Genomic DNA, 17,148 nt, shown 5'->3' on the forward strand with positions numbered 1-17,148 from the left:
TCCATTTGTAGTTGATTGGAGCTCAGTAGATGCTCCCAAAAGTCTCCTCGGTTTTGACATGGCCAATAAACATTGATGAGTCTAATGTCAGTTCCAAGTTCACATGAGGAGATGTCCGCCCCTATATGACCAATACCTCCCCAAATATTACACAGTTTAACAGTCCTAAAATTAAACCCCAATGCAACTCCACCTGAGCACCCATTTACGTCAAGGGCTTGGAATGACCAACCAGTTAGCATGGATTCTAGGAGGTGTGTGATGACCTCGGCTAGACCCAGGGTCTCTTGAAGGAATATGATATCTACAATCTCAGTACATAGAAGCCTTAGGAAAGCAAGTTTTTTTTTAGGGCTAGCTAACCCTCGACAGTTATAGGAGAGCATCTTCATGGGGGTGATGGTTCCAGGGTGTTCTGTAAGAACGCGGTCAATAGCAAGCTATCGGCTCAAGAAAACCTCCTCCCCTATCTGTTGCTTGGCCTTGGATAGAGAGGAGGGTTTGCCCCGAGGAGGTTTCAGAGGGATGGGGGTGGATACCAAACAAATGCCAATAGAATCGTGAGGATGTGATCAAGATAGTGATCAAAGCGGGTAGGAGTGAGAGAGATACCCCCGATCAGAGTCTGAGGATCGGGAAAAAGGGGTCACTTCCGGGAAGGATGGGGGGGTGCTAGAGTAGGTGGGAGGGGGGGAGTTGCAGGGATCAAGCTAATGATTTAGGGAGAGGAGAGGAAGATGTAGTACCCTGATGATCAACTAAGGTTGATGCAAAAATACAAGATGAAGTAAAGTAATTCAATGAGAAAGAATTAGATGAAGGCATACCCGAAGATAGCGCAGTCACCGCATCCACCCTAGCCCTGGTCAGAGGAGGAGAGGGAGGCCGATAGAGTGCCTTGCCGTGCTTCTTCGAAGTCTCCTTGTCTGTCGTTGTCGCTCCAGCCTCAGTATTGGAGCGGTGCTCACGAGCCTTGGTAGTCTAGGGAGGGATCGTCTTTCCCTTGTCCGTTGCATTTGCTTTTCCATTCTGGGGACAATCCCTCAAAAGGTGATCCCCCTTATGGAACCTCCTAATCTAAAAGGAACCCCCTCATAATCGAGGATCTGAACCTAAGAGAAGTGTTTCTAGTGCAGAGTGAGTTGCTCCTGCAGCCCATCCATAGTATCAATATGGACCAATATCCTTGCTAGTGCCATAATACCCGTGGTCATATATGATTTATCTTGCTCCAAGTAGGTTCCCAAGGCGTTTCCAATGCGCCTGAAGATGTCCTTAGACCAAAAGTGGAGAGGCAGACCTGGAATCTGACCCACAGTGGTCCAATGCCCAATTGCTCTCTCTCAGGGTCGAAAAGAGGGTTCCATCGTCTTAGGAGCATGGGCGCTTGTTCGATGTGCCAAAAGGAAGATAATACCCAATTGGTGTGTTCAGCTCCAGCAAAGCGCAACATAAACCACCCCCAGACTAAGGTTTGTACAAAGGGAAACTTTTCCATATGATGCCCCCAAATTTCTGTTGTCCATTGTTTAACCCTTTCTGCGATGTAGTTCCTCCCACAAACCCTACCCACCAAGAATCAATTAGCGGTATCCATGGTTTCGCCCCACTAGATATCTTCCCCCAACCGAAGTGCAATGTCCTAGGTCCTGGACTTTACGCACTTTTGCTTCTTCCCCAACCTATGGCCCTTGTCAATATTTTCCACCTGTGAGCACTCTGTTGAGGGTTCAGTGGATTCAGTCCTAGCCCAAAAGGGTTTGCTTCAAAAACTGGAGGGCTGCGAGCAAAACAACCAAAGGGAGGAGCCAAAAATGTAGCGAAAGGGGTTTCTTGTGGAAGCACTGAGGGTTCACCGTGAGGGGCAGTCGAAGGGAAGTGTGAGCCAGCGGATGAAGGGTGTGGAGGACCTGAGGAGCCACTGGTAAGGTCAAGGCCTATGCATCTTGCCAAGAACTATAGGGATGTTGGCGATGGGGGAGGAGTAGCAAAAGTCGGCCAAGTGGGGGGGTCCTCAAGTAGGGTAACGACCGAGTAGGAGGGACCCGATATCGATGGCAGAGGCACAAGGACATCCGGCCGATCACTGTTATGGGGGAATAGCCCATCTGAGATTGCGGGGGGGATGTCCAGATGGAGACATCAGTGAAGGGGTCGTCTGAGCAGTCAACCTGATCAAACTCCATAACTGATTCCAAAAATGACATGCCAGTTGGGAGTTGTAAACCGCCGTTGTCAATGCTAAACCGACTGTGGAAAAGGGAGCAGGTAGTGTCACAGCGGTATCACGGGAGCAAGAGTGTAGGCGTCGACGGAGGGTAAATGGGGTCAAACATAATGGGCTCCAAAAAGAAACGGCATCAGGGGTCAGCAAAGGCGGTTCGAGAGGGATAAATAAACTCTGTTATGGGCATAGGTTTTGCAAATAAAAACCTAACCTGTATCAAGCGCCGACAATAAAGGGTTTCGTATCTCCGTCACCCTATAATCACATCTTAAATAAACACTAATATGTATTATAAATATAAAAATAACCTTAATAAAAAAATTACTCATTCATCTTATAAATCTATTTAAAATTTATTTTTTTTTTCAATTTTAAATATAACTAATAGACCAAAGAAGTGAAAAAAAAAATTGCATGAATAATAAAATCATTGTTATGTGTGAGTGGAAAAGCAACGCATGGTAGCATATAGGCCTTCGGCGTACGTGGCATACACAACATTAACAATACATTGTGCATACATGATTGAGTGATATAATGGCACAGGATGACATTTGTACATTCATGGATCTTATATTTTGTATTTCAATATTATTGTGATAATTTGAATAAATTTGTGTGATATTTTATTTATTTATTAATAAAATTTATTTTAAAAACTATTTTTATGTATTAAGTATAAAAAAGATTTAAAAAGATTTTTTATTTTTAAAATATTTAATTTAATATTATAATTTTTCAAAATTGTTATTTATTTTTTTTATAATTACAAATAAAATTATACACCAATTTAATATTTGACTTAATTATAACTTTAAAATTAAATGACAATAATAATAATATAACTATTTATTGAAAAAATAAAATAAATATTTAATGAATACAATGTTGAGCATACTGCCTGATTGATTTTCCCCAAAATCCAACTACCCATATTGCTAGGGAGATCTGGGAGAGTCGGGTAACGTTAATCCCTTTCCCATCCACAATCCGTTGGGCCATTGGAGGACCCGGGGTGTCAGCCATGGAAAGGGAAGTTTGACATGAAAGCAGAGCCCGAAATTCGTTTGGAAGCCTCAGCCCTTCCTCACTTGGTCCTCCCTTCGACCGCTACCAATTGTCCAAGGGTCCCTCTATTTATTCACTGCTTCACGTGAATTCTGTGCAGCAAGTTATTTGATCGACTGGGGACGAATTTTCATCGACAGGGACGAATTTTCTTGACCTTAATTACGTTTGATGAAACTAGATAGTAGGTAGGTTCAACGAACTCTGAGGGGAATAATTTTACTGTGACTGGGTCGCTGGGCATAACAGGTTCCAGTGCTTTCTGCGAAGAAAAGAGCCAATCGCTGGGCATAACAGGTTCCAGTGCTTTCTGCGAAGAAAAGAGCCAATAGCTGGAGCCGTAGGAAACAGCGAATATCTGGTTTATGAAAGAAGGTCAGAAAAAAGGAGGAGAGACAAGGGACGGAGGAGAGAGAAGGGAAGAAGACCATAATTACAGAAACAAAAAGAAAAAGGAAGGAGAGCATAATTTCAGTAAAAGCAAGGAGAGCATAATTTCAGTAAAAGCAAGTAGAACTGTTAGAAGAGGAAGAAGGCGATGCTGCAGTAACTTAAAGCCAGAAACTTAAAATAAAAATAAAAAAATGTAGATTACAATAAAAAAATAAAAATAAAATGTCTGTTATAATTTCATATAAAGTAACTGGAAGTAAAAAAAATATGTTTAAGATGTTTAAACATTATTGTTAATAAATATTTTAATATAGAAAAAAATTGTTAAAAATAATATATTTTAATATTGTATAGAATAAAATATCCAATATAAGTTATAATATAATATTTTAATATGAAGTAATATTGAAATATACTTAAAAAATATTAATAATAAAGAACAAGTTTAATGTAGGTAGATAAAATGACTTAATGCATATGTTAGGTAATCTCTATAACATCCAAAAATATAATTTAAACAATAAAAAATTACATATTGGTTTTTGCACTCTAAAATAAGTTTGCACCTAAAGAAATTTGATCCCTCTAAGCTCATGTTAGATCGGTGCTTAAGATTGATATATGTTAGTGATAAAGATATAACATTTTTGAGAAGGGCTTTAATCCAAGTGCTTTCTTTCTTTAATGAAAATAGTTTGAATTGTTTAATATTTATTTTAATGATAAAAAAATAGTAATTTTGAGCAAAGCTTTAATCAAGTTGGTTTTTTCTCTTTTTTCTCTTTTTCTTATTTACCTCACAAATAAAAATAACTAATAATTTGAATAATTTAATGATTAAAAATATATAATATTTTATAAAATAATATAAGTTCAAGTTTAAATAAATAAAAATATATGCTTTCCTATATTTAAATAACTTAATTGTTATATGAAAGCAATTTATTCTTTTCCTAATAAAACATCTCATACACCCTCAATAAGAAAAATCCATATGCAAATGAAAAATTGTTATATAAAACCAATTCATTCTTTCATTAATAAAACATCTCATATACCATCAAAAAGGAAAATCCATATGTAAATGAAAAAGCTATTTATTTTATATATTGAAATAATAATAGATTTCTTAACCATGTAAATTTTTTAAAATTAACTTATTTTTATTTTACAAAGATCTTAAAACACTTAATAAGTAAATAGATTAATTAGGATTCATCGTTATTCTTTTTAAATGATGGTTATTTTCGGTGAGATGGTAAAGTATGACAAGTTATTTTCCATTCCATGGTCTTTTCAATATTAAATATTCAATTTGAAGCAACTTTGAGCTGTCATTATTATGTTAATTTTAAAATGACTCAATAAACTAAATAAATAAATAAATCCTGCGATATTTACATTTTCCGAACAATACCCCATAAATGGGTTTTGGGTTTTACCAGTAAAAGAGAAAGAAAAAGAAATAACCCATGAGAAATAAAAGAGAGAAGAAAAAATAACCCATGAGAATTAGTATGAAAATACTATCCATGGACACCGAAATAGAATCGAAAACTTATATAAATGACTGTACATACACATTATTTATGCAATCGACAATCTAGAACACATCTACGCCTGCGCATTAACTCTCATACATAAAAGAGGAGAGCGGTATATTCGTGCAGCTCAATGTTTGAAAAGTGGAAGAGCTTCGTCAAATTATGCTCTCACATGAAAGAGTGCTCACTACATACACTACAGAAAGAGAAGTTGCTACCGAAAAGCTAATTGGGACAGACAGGGAGATTGAGAGTGGCTATGTCCATCGCACTGTTGTTAGGATTAACAGCGGGTGCCTCTTCGGCATGCCAGAACACCGGCGTTCCCTGTGAGGGAGCCAACCAGAGACGATGGCTTTGCTGCTAGGCTCGAAGCCTTCGCATAACTCGACGATGCGGCCGCGCCCGATTGAGTAAAGAACGCTCCGTTCAACATTAGGTCTCCGTCTGACCTCCAATTCCACCGCCTCCATGCGCTTTCCGGTGCGTCCTCGTGCTTCGTGACCTGTGCGGCCATTCATATTCATCAATTCCATCTACTCACTCTGTTAGTTTCGACACTAATAGATTGAGCAGAAATGAGGAAGCAACGTTTACCTCCTTTGAAGAGCGATCGACAGGTGCGAGGAATCGATTGCCTTGGCTGTTGATTGTTGGGTTCGCACTTCCACCGATTGCGTACATTTCCCAGTGTGTGTAATCGTTGTTCACCACGTGGAAGTAGCCATGTCGGCATCTGCGATTCGGCATTAAACTTGTTTTACAGAGAAAGTTTGACCTAAAAGGTTTTCTGGACTTAACACAAGAAACACAAATAAAAAATTGTGAAATCAGATCGTTAGGGTACCTGGGTATGCGTTGGACGAGCCCTTCCCCGAAATGGTTGAAGGCAACCGTTATTTGCATGTTAACATCCTGCATATACTCGTCGCTGTGACCGAGGAGCATGACCTGCCACAATTTATATGTCACTAAATGGATTGAGGAAATTTTGAACCTTTAATATTACAAAGCTAGAATTAAGATTCAAACCTTATCATGGTGCGTCATAAAGTTGTTTGAAATTGTTATTGCAGTCGACCCCAGGATTGCATCGATGAGTCCATCTGCACAGTTTGACAAGGAGCAATGATCTACCCAGATATTGCTTCCCCCAAAGATGGAGACTCCATCTCCATCACTTCTCGTTCTCCACCCGTAATGTCCTGGGGAATCCCTTACCATGGCATTTCCTGCAGGCTTGCAGTCATGGATGTGAATCCCGTGAATGATAATGTGGTGAACGTATTGTACCGTAATGCAGGCACCGTTGGCAACGTGGACATTTACACCTCTCCCGTCGATTGTCTTGTAACTGTTCATGATAAGCTCTTCTTTGAGTTGGATGACCATGTCTCTTTGAAAAATTATCCACAGAGGCTCTGTTTGAATAACAGCGTGGCGCAGGGTACCCGGCCGGGGATTGACTGCATCGTGGTCATTGGGATCTGTGACAACATAAATCCTCCCATTCCTCCCTCCAATGGCATTCCTGCCAAACCCAATGGCGCAATCTGCGAGCCTCTTTCGATCGTTTTCCCAATCTGGATTGCAGCGCCAGCAGTCGTCGATGGGGTTCCCCGTTCCGCAAGACAAATAACTTAGCTCCCTCCTCGAATTGTTAATGCTCCTGCGATACATTCCATCAATTAACCGTTAATGCTCCCAACATATATTTCGTTAAGTAAGCCAAGCCCATAACACCTTAAAATCCCTAAACGCACATTATAGATTAGTTGTTTTCCATAACACCTTCAAACTTTTCGATACAAGTTGTTTTTGCAGCTAGTCAAGTCTAAAATATCATTTCCTCGAATATTAAGTACCATGCACTAAAACAAGTAGCATACCATGCACTAAGACCACTAGATTAATTGCTTTTTCATGTTATCCATCCATTAAATTAAATGAGAATAATCGTATTCCATTAACAAGGTGAAAAAACAGTAAGCCTATTATTCATACCTGGAACAATCTTTATATAGAATAAAAACAAGAATTCAACTGTCCTAATCTTGCAACTTAGGGTAAGCACACTTCGACATATCCGATCCCTCCCGTGGTTAAAATAGTTCTATCTTAACATAAAGTTCAGCCCTGGTGAATTGAATGGCATTGCAGAAAACTGCGCCTTTCAACACTGTAAATTTCTATAAAGCCTTACTTGTAGACGATATCTAATCTACTCATTCATGAAGGAGACAAATGTCAGCAATTTGACATCTGTCTCAATTACCATATTAACTGAATTATGCATTGCATGACGGAGACCAATTACCTTTCAACCGCTTCAGCTACCCGTTCGGGCTGCTCCCCATATTTCGTTGCAGATTGTTGAGTATTTGTAGAACCAGATACAGCCGCAGGCTGACCAAGCACAGCCGCTGTCAAATTTTCGAAAATTTCGAATGACTTGCCTGCTGAAGAACGAGCGCAAAACATTCCAAAGAAACTAAGCAATGACAGTACACATCGATAGCCAGACATTTTGGTTACAGAAGTGGGCCAAGGATGTTGCAATGTGCAGATTAGAACGATGGGAATATCACTAATTGGCTGCTATACAAGAATTCTGCTGAATCGGTTCTGCCAACAACATATTGAGCAAGAGAAGACTCTGTTGAGCTTATGACATGGAGTATACTAGTTTCAGAAGAAAATATGGTAAATCATAATAACAAGCTGCTAGGCTAATTCCTATAAATTATAACTAATGCCAGTCGACTACACATAAGATGACCAAACGTGTGTTGAACTCAGCTCGTGTGCACGAATCTGTATGAACACCTTGTCCTTTCTTATATAAGAAATTGGGAATTGCTAAATGAATAAACTATGTAGGAGTTGGGCATTAATGTTGGGGCCAACTCATCTTTATTGTGCATCGAAGAGTGTTACCATGTGGGTGAGAGTACTTTACCGGGATAACGCCCGACAACCACTGTTAAAAAAATGGATAGCCAAAAATCACGGTTGTTCAAAACTACCATATCGGCAATGAGATTAACTCCACCCCTGTCATAATTCTAGAGAAAGTGAAATTATTATCATTAACTACCCAAAATACAGAGAATTGAGCCAGCTAATGGCGATTTCCAAATTGCAAATCCTTCCAAAATACACGACAGGACCTACAGCTATGGTTGGCTTGCTTCACATGCAAATCCAAAATTAAAGGAACTTTGCTTCAGATTCATCTCACTCCGCTATGCACATAATCGATTCTTCCCGGGCTTTAAGGATTTAGTACCACCGTAACGCATGAAAAACTTTGCTACAGGTTTTGACCTCGGGTGAAATCTGCTCCATAGTTAACATGGTATTTGTTCACCTGCACCTTCAGATTATCTTATACTTCATATCTCTCACACAAATTTAAGACGTTGGCCCAAAAATTAGTCTTTTAAGGTCTTGTCAAATTCAACTGTGTAATGACCTACAGATTCTGAACGGTTGAAGTCGCCGACCAACCCATCCAGAGGAGCATTTTATTTCCAAAAAAACCTTATAAATGAAGAAGTGGCTTTAGATGAATGGAATAAAAATCATACATGGAAGATTTGTTTCGTGCAGCCGAAGCAGATAAGACAAGGGTGATTCTCTGTGCCTGTAATCGCTATGTGCATGCGAAGACACAATCTAATCCAGATGAATTAGTGCGGACCCTATATCACACTTTGTGACATAGAGATTCAAATTTCCTCCCCTCATTAACTATTTCTTTTGCGGACAAAAAGCGAAGTTTTTAGATTATTTGTTTTGTCTGTATCGTTAGTTAGGTGCCCTGCATGAGCCAATCCAGATACATTCCTTTCAGACCCTACGCCACACATTATGAAGGACGGTCAAATTTTCTTTGCGCCCATTTAACTGTGTTATGGCATCTTCGTGCAACCGAAAAAAGTGAACATTTTAATTATTTTTTAAATTAAAAAGTACCTCATCCCTCATTTGGTACTTTCATCTTCGTTAAAAAAATATTTTGAAGTTTATCTTCACTTTGATGTCAAAATGTGTAATAAATATATATTTTCATATTAGGATTTATTTTCAATGTTTTTTCTATTTCTATTTTATCTTTTAATTTGTAATTAAAGGACATGGTAATAGGTTTTGTTGGAGCGGCTACAACACTCTCCAAAATTTTGGACTACATCCAAATTTCGGAGCTTTTTTTGGTTTTCTCTTTGATGGTTGCAAACACTCGTGTTCATCCCATGAGTTCTTGTTGAGTTTTCACACCCTCTTTGCTCGATCAATCACCGGTCGTCTTTTGGCATGTTGATCACTATGTCATGCTTGCAAGTTTGTTCTGACATTTTCAAGGTTTGTTTTTGTGTGTATGAGTTGTTTTCACTTTGTCGACATTGGTCGCATTCACACACTAAGTCGTAAACATTGTCGTACAAGTGTCATCACAGTCGTTCGAAGACATATTTCAACTGTCGCACTTGTCACTCTCAACCTTCGAGTCAGTCTCACTGAGCACATGTTATCTTGTTGGTTTGAAGTGTCCTGTCGTGGAGTCACGCTAAGTGTGTGATCACATTGTCGTGTCTGCACGAGTACACTTGGTCATTTTTCCTGAAAATCTGTCGAAATGACAACTCTCCGTCAACCGGACCCAATCTCAGCGACCTTACACTGCTTCCTAGAACTACACATATCTAGAGGTTATCCTCCAGGCAGCTTTCTCTACGCAATTCTAGAAATGAGCGAGCTGACTAACTCTGAGAATTGTGCAGAACTTGTCCTGGAAGCCAACCAACTTTATGCTTCCTGCAAGACCTTCCATCAAGCCTCACGTTGGTCAACCAGAGAAGAACTTGAGTTGTGACCCTCAGCTTTACTAAACTCCAAAATTGCACATAATTGTCATGCCCTGCCCATCCTGCCTGTTTTACAACTATCCCAGAAACTATGCATATTTTTCATGTCCTGCCTTTCCTTCCCCCTCTGCAACCAGCCCAGGAATTTCACTGAGTTTTCCTGTCCTGCGAGCGCTTCTTCCCCGCTCTGCAACCAGTGCAGGAATTGAACAAAGTTGTCATGTCCATCCCTTCTTCCCCGCTCTTCAACTAGCTCAGAAACTGCACAGAATTGTCCGGGCTCGAACTCTCTCTATGGATTGCGCAGTTTTGACCAATAGCTCCCACAACCCAACTTTGTGCTCCTTTGGAAAACTGCGCAAATTTTTCTGGCAATGCCTCTTGCTGCCCGTACTGGCATCTCGAAAGAAATTGCTTTGATCCCAGTTGGATGACCTGCTATGTGCTCCCTTAAAAAAATATGTAGTTTTGGCCCAACATCTCCTCCACACCCTGCTTGGTCTTCTTCCCAGAAACCACACCGTTCTGCCTCCGAGCTGGGTTTTACCTCGCAACTATCACTACTATCTCAAATTGCAAAAATCTTTTGCCCAGTGAAATCTATGTAGTTTTTCCCAACAGTGCTTCAGAGCACTGTATCCCAACCTATGATGTGTTCTCGCAACCTCAGTGCCTTGTCCTTATCTCGGTCGCCTGCACCGAAATGGAAAGCAATGCATCATAGTAGGCTAAGAGATTTTTGGGATTTGATGTCATCTCATCATGAGTGATTATAGGAATAGGTACATCGATGAAACATGGAACAATGATGAATGGGATCGAAAAGAGGCGCATGCTAGAAGACTTGCTCACGGTCAAATGAACACAAGAAGTACAACGAGAAAACGAGTGAATGGGACACATTCACATGCACCATCATGCAAAGACCAAGACCAACAAATACCCTACATACTTGCCATGCGGAGGTGAAGACATGTTACACCAAGAGGATATCATCACTCAGCAGCACAGTAGCTCCACACGGACACAAGAGCCAACCAATACATGCCAACAGTGTCATGTTGATTTGTGTCATGAGTTGTCTCGGCCACATCACTACTATGGGCCATACCTATTGTAATCAATATAATGCAAAGTGGAACTCCAAGAGACCCACATATGAAGGCGAAGAGTCATGTAAAGTCGAAAAGTCATAGGAAGTCAAACAATCATGAGGGAAGTCGAAGAGTCACAAGGGTCAGTTATACCCCCTCATTGTATGAGCAAAGGAATTTTCACCTTGGCTCCTCCCACATAGCCTTGAGAGTATGTAATTTGTTCTTTGAGGAGCGAGGAGTGGCTCCAATGCCCCACTACTAAGACTAGTGATGTATGGTGTACATATGTGTCTTGGATATTTTGCTTAATTAAGAAGCCAGTCTCAGGCTAGCACGTTTTCACACATGTTTTGTATCCATTTGTAAGACTATTATTCAGACGTTTGTAATGCATGTTTTCTTAACCTATACTAAGATAGCTGAACTACTTCATTTATTTTAGTACTCTTATTGTTGAAGATGTGTTGTATTGTTTATCATTGTTGTCTTGTTCATGTGGACTACTCCACCAGATATTAGACAAACCATCTTTGTATTTTCATGCTTATAACGACCGTCACTCCCGTGTAGACTATTACGCCGGATGGTGTACATGTTTTCCCTTGAACTTTGATTTTCACGACTGCCACATCTGATATGGACTATTCCACTAGATGCTTGACAGCACCTTGTTGTTGTTCGCATGTGTTTCTTCTTGGGTTGGGACCATTCCCTCTTTTGACAGTAAGAAAACCCGGACACAAAGTTACATTACGCACTCACCAAGCACACTCGCCTCACTTTCTTGAAGTTACAAGAATAACATTCTCATGTGCTAAACAACAAGAGCTAAGGCAAATCTCTAAGATAATGGAAATCCAGTCATTATACCAGACGAGACTCCTACACCAAACTGCGTGAGGTCTAGTTGGGACTTCATACCCAGGAGATCCCCTGAATGTTAGCAAGTCCAACATCGTCAACATTTGTGTTGCTATAAGGAGGGATGCCAGTTGTTTATGGTTGAATGTCCTCTCAACCCCACATATCTATCATCTGGTCAAGGCAGTAGCACGAACTCCCTCTCTCCCCCACACAACTATGAAGTTGGTTAATCCTTACCTCCCAGACCCAAACACGAAATCTCATATCATCACCTTTTCTCAGTCCAACCCACCACCCGTTAGTTTGCGAAATCCATTGGAATGATCCCAGGAGTACATAACCTTCCCTCTTCGCAGAGGAAGAAAAATACTATACCCACATGAGTGGTAGTCTCATATGTTGAAGAAGTAATCCTTGCCACTCTTGAAGAGTTGGCTAAAGTTGTTGAGAATGAAGAGGAACCTCCTATTTTCTTATAAGGACAATAAGTTAACAACACACTCTTGGGCTCAGGTTCTGATGGAGGTAGCGGAGGGGAAGGCATCGGAGTAGGCGGAGATAGAGACAAATCAACATATTCAAAGGGTCAATCGTCTGATACAGAAGAAGAAGAGCAGTACAAAGAAAAAGAAGACATGGCTGACCTAAAATTAGAATGGATAACACAGGGCCCATTAGCACTCCACAGTGCCTTGCACAAGACGATAAGGCACACAGAGAAGTTGTTAACGAAATATGGCCTTGACATAGCAATGAAGGCAGAATACCATCTAGACACATTCTACCTACATCTGCATACACTCGAGGTATGATGATGTTGCATGTAGATTGTTTCCATGTACCTTGGATGGAAAGCAGTTGTATGGTACCATAGCCTTCCTATCAACTCCATTCAGAACCAGGGGATGTTCAAAAGAATTTTTCTTGAAAAAATTTCTGATGACAAAACCCCCGCCATGTTTTTGAAAGAGTTTGGTAGTCTTAAGATGGAGCCGAAAGAGAAAGTGAAAGAATTTAACCAGAGGTTTAACCATATCTTAAAAAAGTTCACTATAGACACTAAACCTCATAACTCCATCATAGTCGACTACTACACATTTGCACTGTCGACTGACATTGCACAGTTCATCAAGTTGTAAAACCAACACTATCCAAAAATTTCCAAGAAGCAACTGACGTGGAGAAGGACTTGCACGCGATTGGACACATTATAGATTATGAATCAACAAAGGACTTCAAAGACACTAGCAGGAAGTTCTAGGATGCTGTGAGTAAGGTGAAGGAAAAAGAAACAGGTGAAATTGAGACCCTTACTCATCTCCTTAAGTCCTTGACAACTTAAGTAGCAGAACTCAAGCAACGAACAAACGAGACAAAAGTGAGTAGCAGACCTTCTGGTTTTGTGCGTAAAAAGAATGGGACATCACATAGCAGCAGTAGTCACCAAGCTAAGCGGAGCAGCTCGGTAAGGATAAATTTTGTGATATCCACCAAACGTGGCATTCAAAGAATACCTGTACAAATTGGAACCGAGTTGTGAACTCTGTGGCTTCAAGAATGAAACAATCATCTTAATTCCAGTGAGCAGGTTCAACTAGAAGATGAATATGGTGAAGATGATGTTGCATCTGATGAAGCTCCAAGTTATGGGCACGTGGTTAACATGTATTAGTGTCTATACGCTGCCCAAAAGAAAACAACCACCGAGAAGGAGACCCTAAAACATAACAATCAATACAACTAAAGAAGTTAAGGGGCTCCTATTGTGATTGACGTACTGAAAGAGAAATTCAAGGAAATGTTGAGAAAATTTGAACCACCGGTAGCCTCAACACAGAAAACAAAAAACAAGTCTGTGAAGACAACTCCAACGAAATATTCATCCATGAGTAGGTCACTTTAGAACACTCCACTGGAAAATACAAACACAAGTCTTCCCCCAGACAACTCAGTGAGTCTTCCCGCTTTGGACTACAATATTGTCAAAGACATGAAGAAGCCTGTGCGAACATCTCTCTGTATGAACTCACCAAACTCATGGGTTAGTGGGATATCTTGTTGCGTGCAATGGGGAAAACCTCCACAGAAAATGATGCCTCTTCTAGCAAGGGATCAAGTAAGTCCCTAGGATCACTCACATCTATACGCAACTCGCTTTGTGGAGAAGAGGAGAACTCACTTTTCCCACCACTTTTGTTGTCTTTCGAAATTTTCAACTTCAATGTACACAATTGTTTGGTTGAATCGGGCGCATTAGTCAATGTCACACCACTCCACATTTCTAAAACGATCAATGCATAATGGAGCAGTACATCCACAGAGATCATCCAACTTGATCGAACATGTGTACCAGCCATTGGTGAACTTTGGGATGTGATCACCCTGTTATCGTCTGATGGACAAGTTCACCAATGCATAAACATTGTGAGTGGACATCCTGGAAGCATATGATTTACTGCTCAATAGAGACTAGTCCAACAAGTTGCAAGGATATTTTGCTATAGACTGGTAACACGTATGGCTTCCATATCAGGGTAGAAGCAACCAAATTTGAGTGTTTTCCAAGAGGTATATGAAGCAAAACATTACGCCCTTCGATGGTCATAATGAACCGTTGGCTTTAGTAGAAATTTTGTTTGGAAATTTCTTTCTGGAAACATAGCTAGGGTGTTATCTTTCACAACCGAGCCCCACCCCACTAGATACACAGTTGGGTCTCCTTCCTTGCCCAACTGATGAAAATGAAACATGTACAATATTTTGGAACAGTAGTAGCAGTACTGTTAGAAGTATTAGCGTGGCAAGCGGTCAATGTATAGATGATTTTTGTACCTTGTATTTTGATGGATCAAAAACACAGTATGGCTTGGAGTTGTTAGGATATTCTGACACATAGGAAATAGTTAAGTATAACTTGGTCTGGTATAGAGTTAGGTAAAGTCTGTTTCTTTACTATGTACATTTTCTAACTTACAATCTGACGGTCACGATATGTAGTGATCCGACGGTTCATTCTCTCCTCGGTATTACTGACACTTGATCCGTGGCTTAACACCTGATTGGTCCATGATCTCTATTTAAAGAGCATGGAGGGTCATTTGTAGGTTAACCATCCATGCGAGAATCTTATGTAAATTTTCATTCTTTTATTAATAAATTGCCTGAAGTGGTCGCGTTGGCTCAGGCCATGGACTGTTTCCCTCTTTGAGGGTTTTAACCATGTCAAAAGTACTAGTGTATTGATCTGTGATCTGTTTGTGAGCGGTGTCCTTTGGTGTTCTATCTGAGGAACTTACCCTGTAAATTCCTACATGGTATCAGAGCTATTTGAGGGCCGCGTCCGTTGGTGATCCAAATCTAAAGACGGTAGAACTGCATCCGACTACCATTTCCTAGATGTTATAGACATTTTTGTGCCTTACAGCATTGAGCATGAAATGTCCATAATCTAAGGGATCCAAAGTCCCTAAACATGTTGTTCCTACCCCTAGAGGAACAAGGCTAACAAACCACAGCAATTCACAGAAGTTCTCCACCAGAAACTGCTCAAAAACAAGTCAATTCAGGATCAATTCAGAGGCTCCACTAGCTGTCTGCGCTGAAATGCAAAGTCTGCACTGGCTACCTGCACTGCAACGCAGGTAGAAGCACTACCAGGGTGCGCTGAGCGGGAATTAACAAATGGCAAGTTCATTCAACAAGGTTTCAAGACCCTGGAAGCTTCCAGAATCTTCCTCAATGACACTTGCCTCAGTGAATTCGACTAGTGATGAGTAAGAGGTTCTCAATCTCCAAGTGGAAGCAAGAACCTCCAAGTGGAAGCAAGAACTGACAGAGGGAGAGGAAACTAGTCAAATCTCAAGCTGACTCATCCTCTCTCCAAACATCTATATATGGATCTCTCCTCCATGAGATCTAGAGGCTGGAATTTTGTTATTGCAAAGAATTGTTGTTGGTTTGAGATTGGAATCATTGGGTGCTTAATGCTTTGAGGGAAGGTGAAGATAGGAATTTCATTTGCTGGGAAGGAGATGCTGGATTGGAGCCCTCTGGGTTGTATCTCTTCCTGAACCTTGTTATTCATCAATAAAGCTATCTTAGTTTCTCCTACATACTGATGTATCTTTGATGTATGATTGCATTAGTATGTTTAGTTTATTTCTAATCCCGAACTAGTTATGAATATGAATCTCTGTCTTTGTGTAGTGTTCTCTTCTTGTGATCTTGCAGAAACCTCTTGAAGTTGGGCGAGTGAGAAGGGAAGTAGCTGGGAACTCCCAAAGAGAAGAGAAATCGGATTGAGGGACAAACGGAAGGCACTGGTTAGTCCATCCATCTCTCTTCATTCTTAATTCATAAAGGAAGAATACTAGAGTAGCTGTTTCTGTTTGTTGCTAAGGCACTGTCACACCTTAGGTGGATAGGATCGTCCTGCATAGGCATTTTTCCCCACAACAAATTGGCGACTCCGCTGGGGACATCTGTTTAGTCATTTTATTTGTGTTTCCATCATTGTTTGTTTCATAGACTCAACAGCAACAATCGAACTGCATCTGCTATTCTCAGATGCATAGTAGACAGCTGCTGCTTTGATCCAATCACTGGATTTGTCTATGATCTGAACAATGGACTCACAAATGATTTGATGATCCTTTGTGATAGATCTTAGCCCTTCCTCAAAGCATCCCTTTGATTGTACCTTGCTTGTTGCTTTGATTTGGCCTGAAACTGTAGATTAAATAGCAATCTGTGACCCAGAACCCAGTGAGAAACTCTCGTTTCTCCTTCAGCGCAGACCTTGTGAAGAGGTTTTGCATTTCAACGCAGGTCCTGTGAAGGCTACCTACGCTGAATGTCAAAACCTCTGTGTTGAGGGTGCGTTGATCCAGTTAGGCCTTGTGCAACTGGGGTTCTCTGCTCTGTTTTGCCCTGTTTTGATCTCTGATTTTTGCAGCCTGTAACCAGCATAGGTACCTGTCTGATAACTCCTTTTCTCTGCTTAAATTCCGCCTCCTTTTGTACAAAAAGACTGTGAGTGTTTTTATGTGTTTGTGGCGTCATTTACAGTTTTCCTTTGCAAGAGTGAA

The 17,148-nt window shown here is 40.4% G+C and overlaps 1 protein-coding gene across 1 annotated transcript; it reads right to left on the bottom strand.

Annotated features, from left to right (window-relative positions):
• Positions 1-5,423: 5,423 nt before the first annotated feature.
• On the bottom strand, positions 5,424-7,791 carry LOC149181548 (putative pectate lyase 18). The gene is made up of 5 exons (XM_089418348.1): positions 7,550-7,791; positions 6,265-6,901; positions 6,080-6,183; positions 5,830-5,968; positions 5,424-5,737 (listed from the first exon to the last, which is right to left on the bottom strand). The coding sequence occupies exons 1-5, from the start codon at positions 7,756-7,758 to the stop codon at positions 5,516-5,518; spliced, it is 1,311 nt and encodes a 436-aa protein (XP_089274474.1). The 5' UTR covers positions 7,759-7,791; the 3' UTR covers positions 5,424-5,515.
• Between the last annotated feature and the right edge of the window lie 9,357 nt (positions 7,792-17,148).

This window comes from Pinus tabuliformis, chromosome 3_2 (genome assembly GCF_031772625.1).
Source record: "Pinus tabuliformis cultivar Carrire ecotype Pingquan chromosome 3_2, CPIR1, whole genome shotgun sequence".
In the NCBI taxonomy this organism is placed as follows: Eukaryota; Viridiplantae; Streptophyta; class Pinopsida; order Pinales; family Pinaceae; genus Pinus; species Pinus tabuliformis.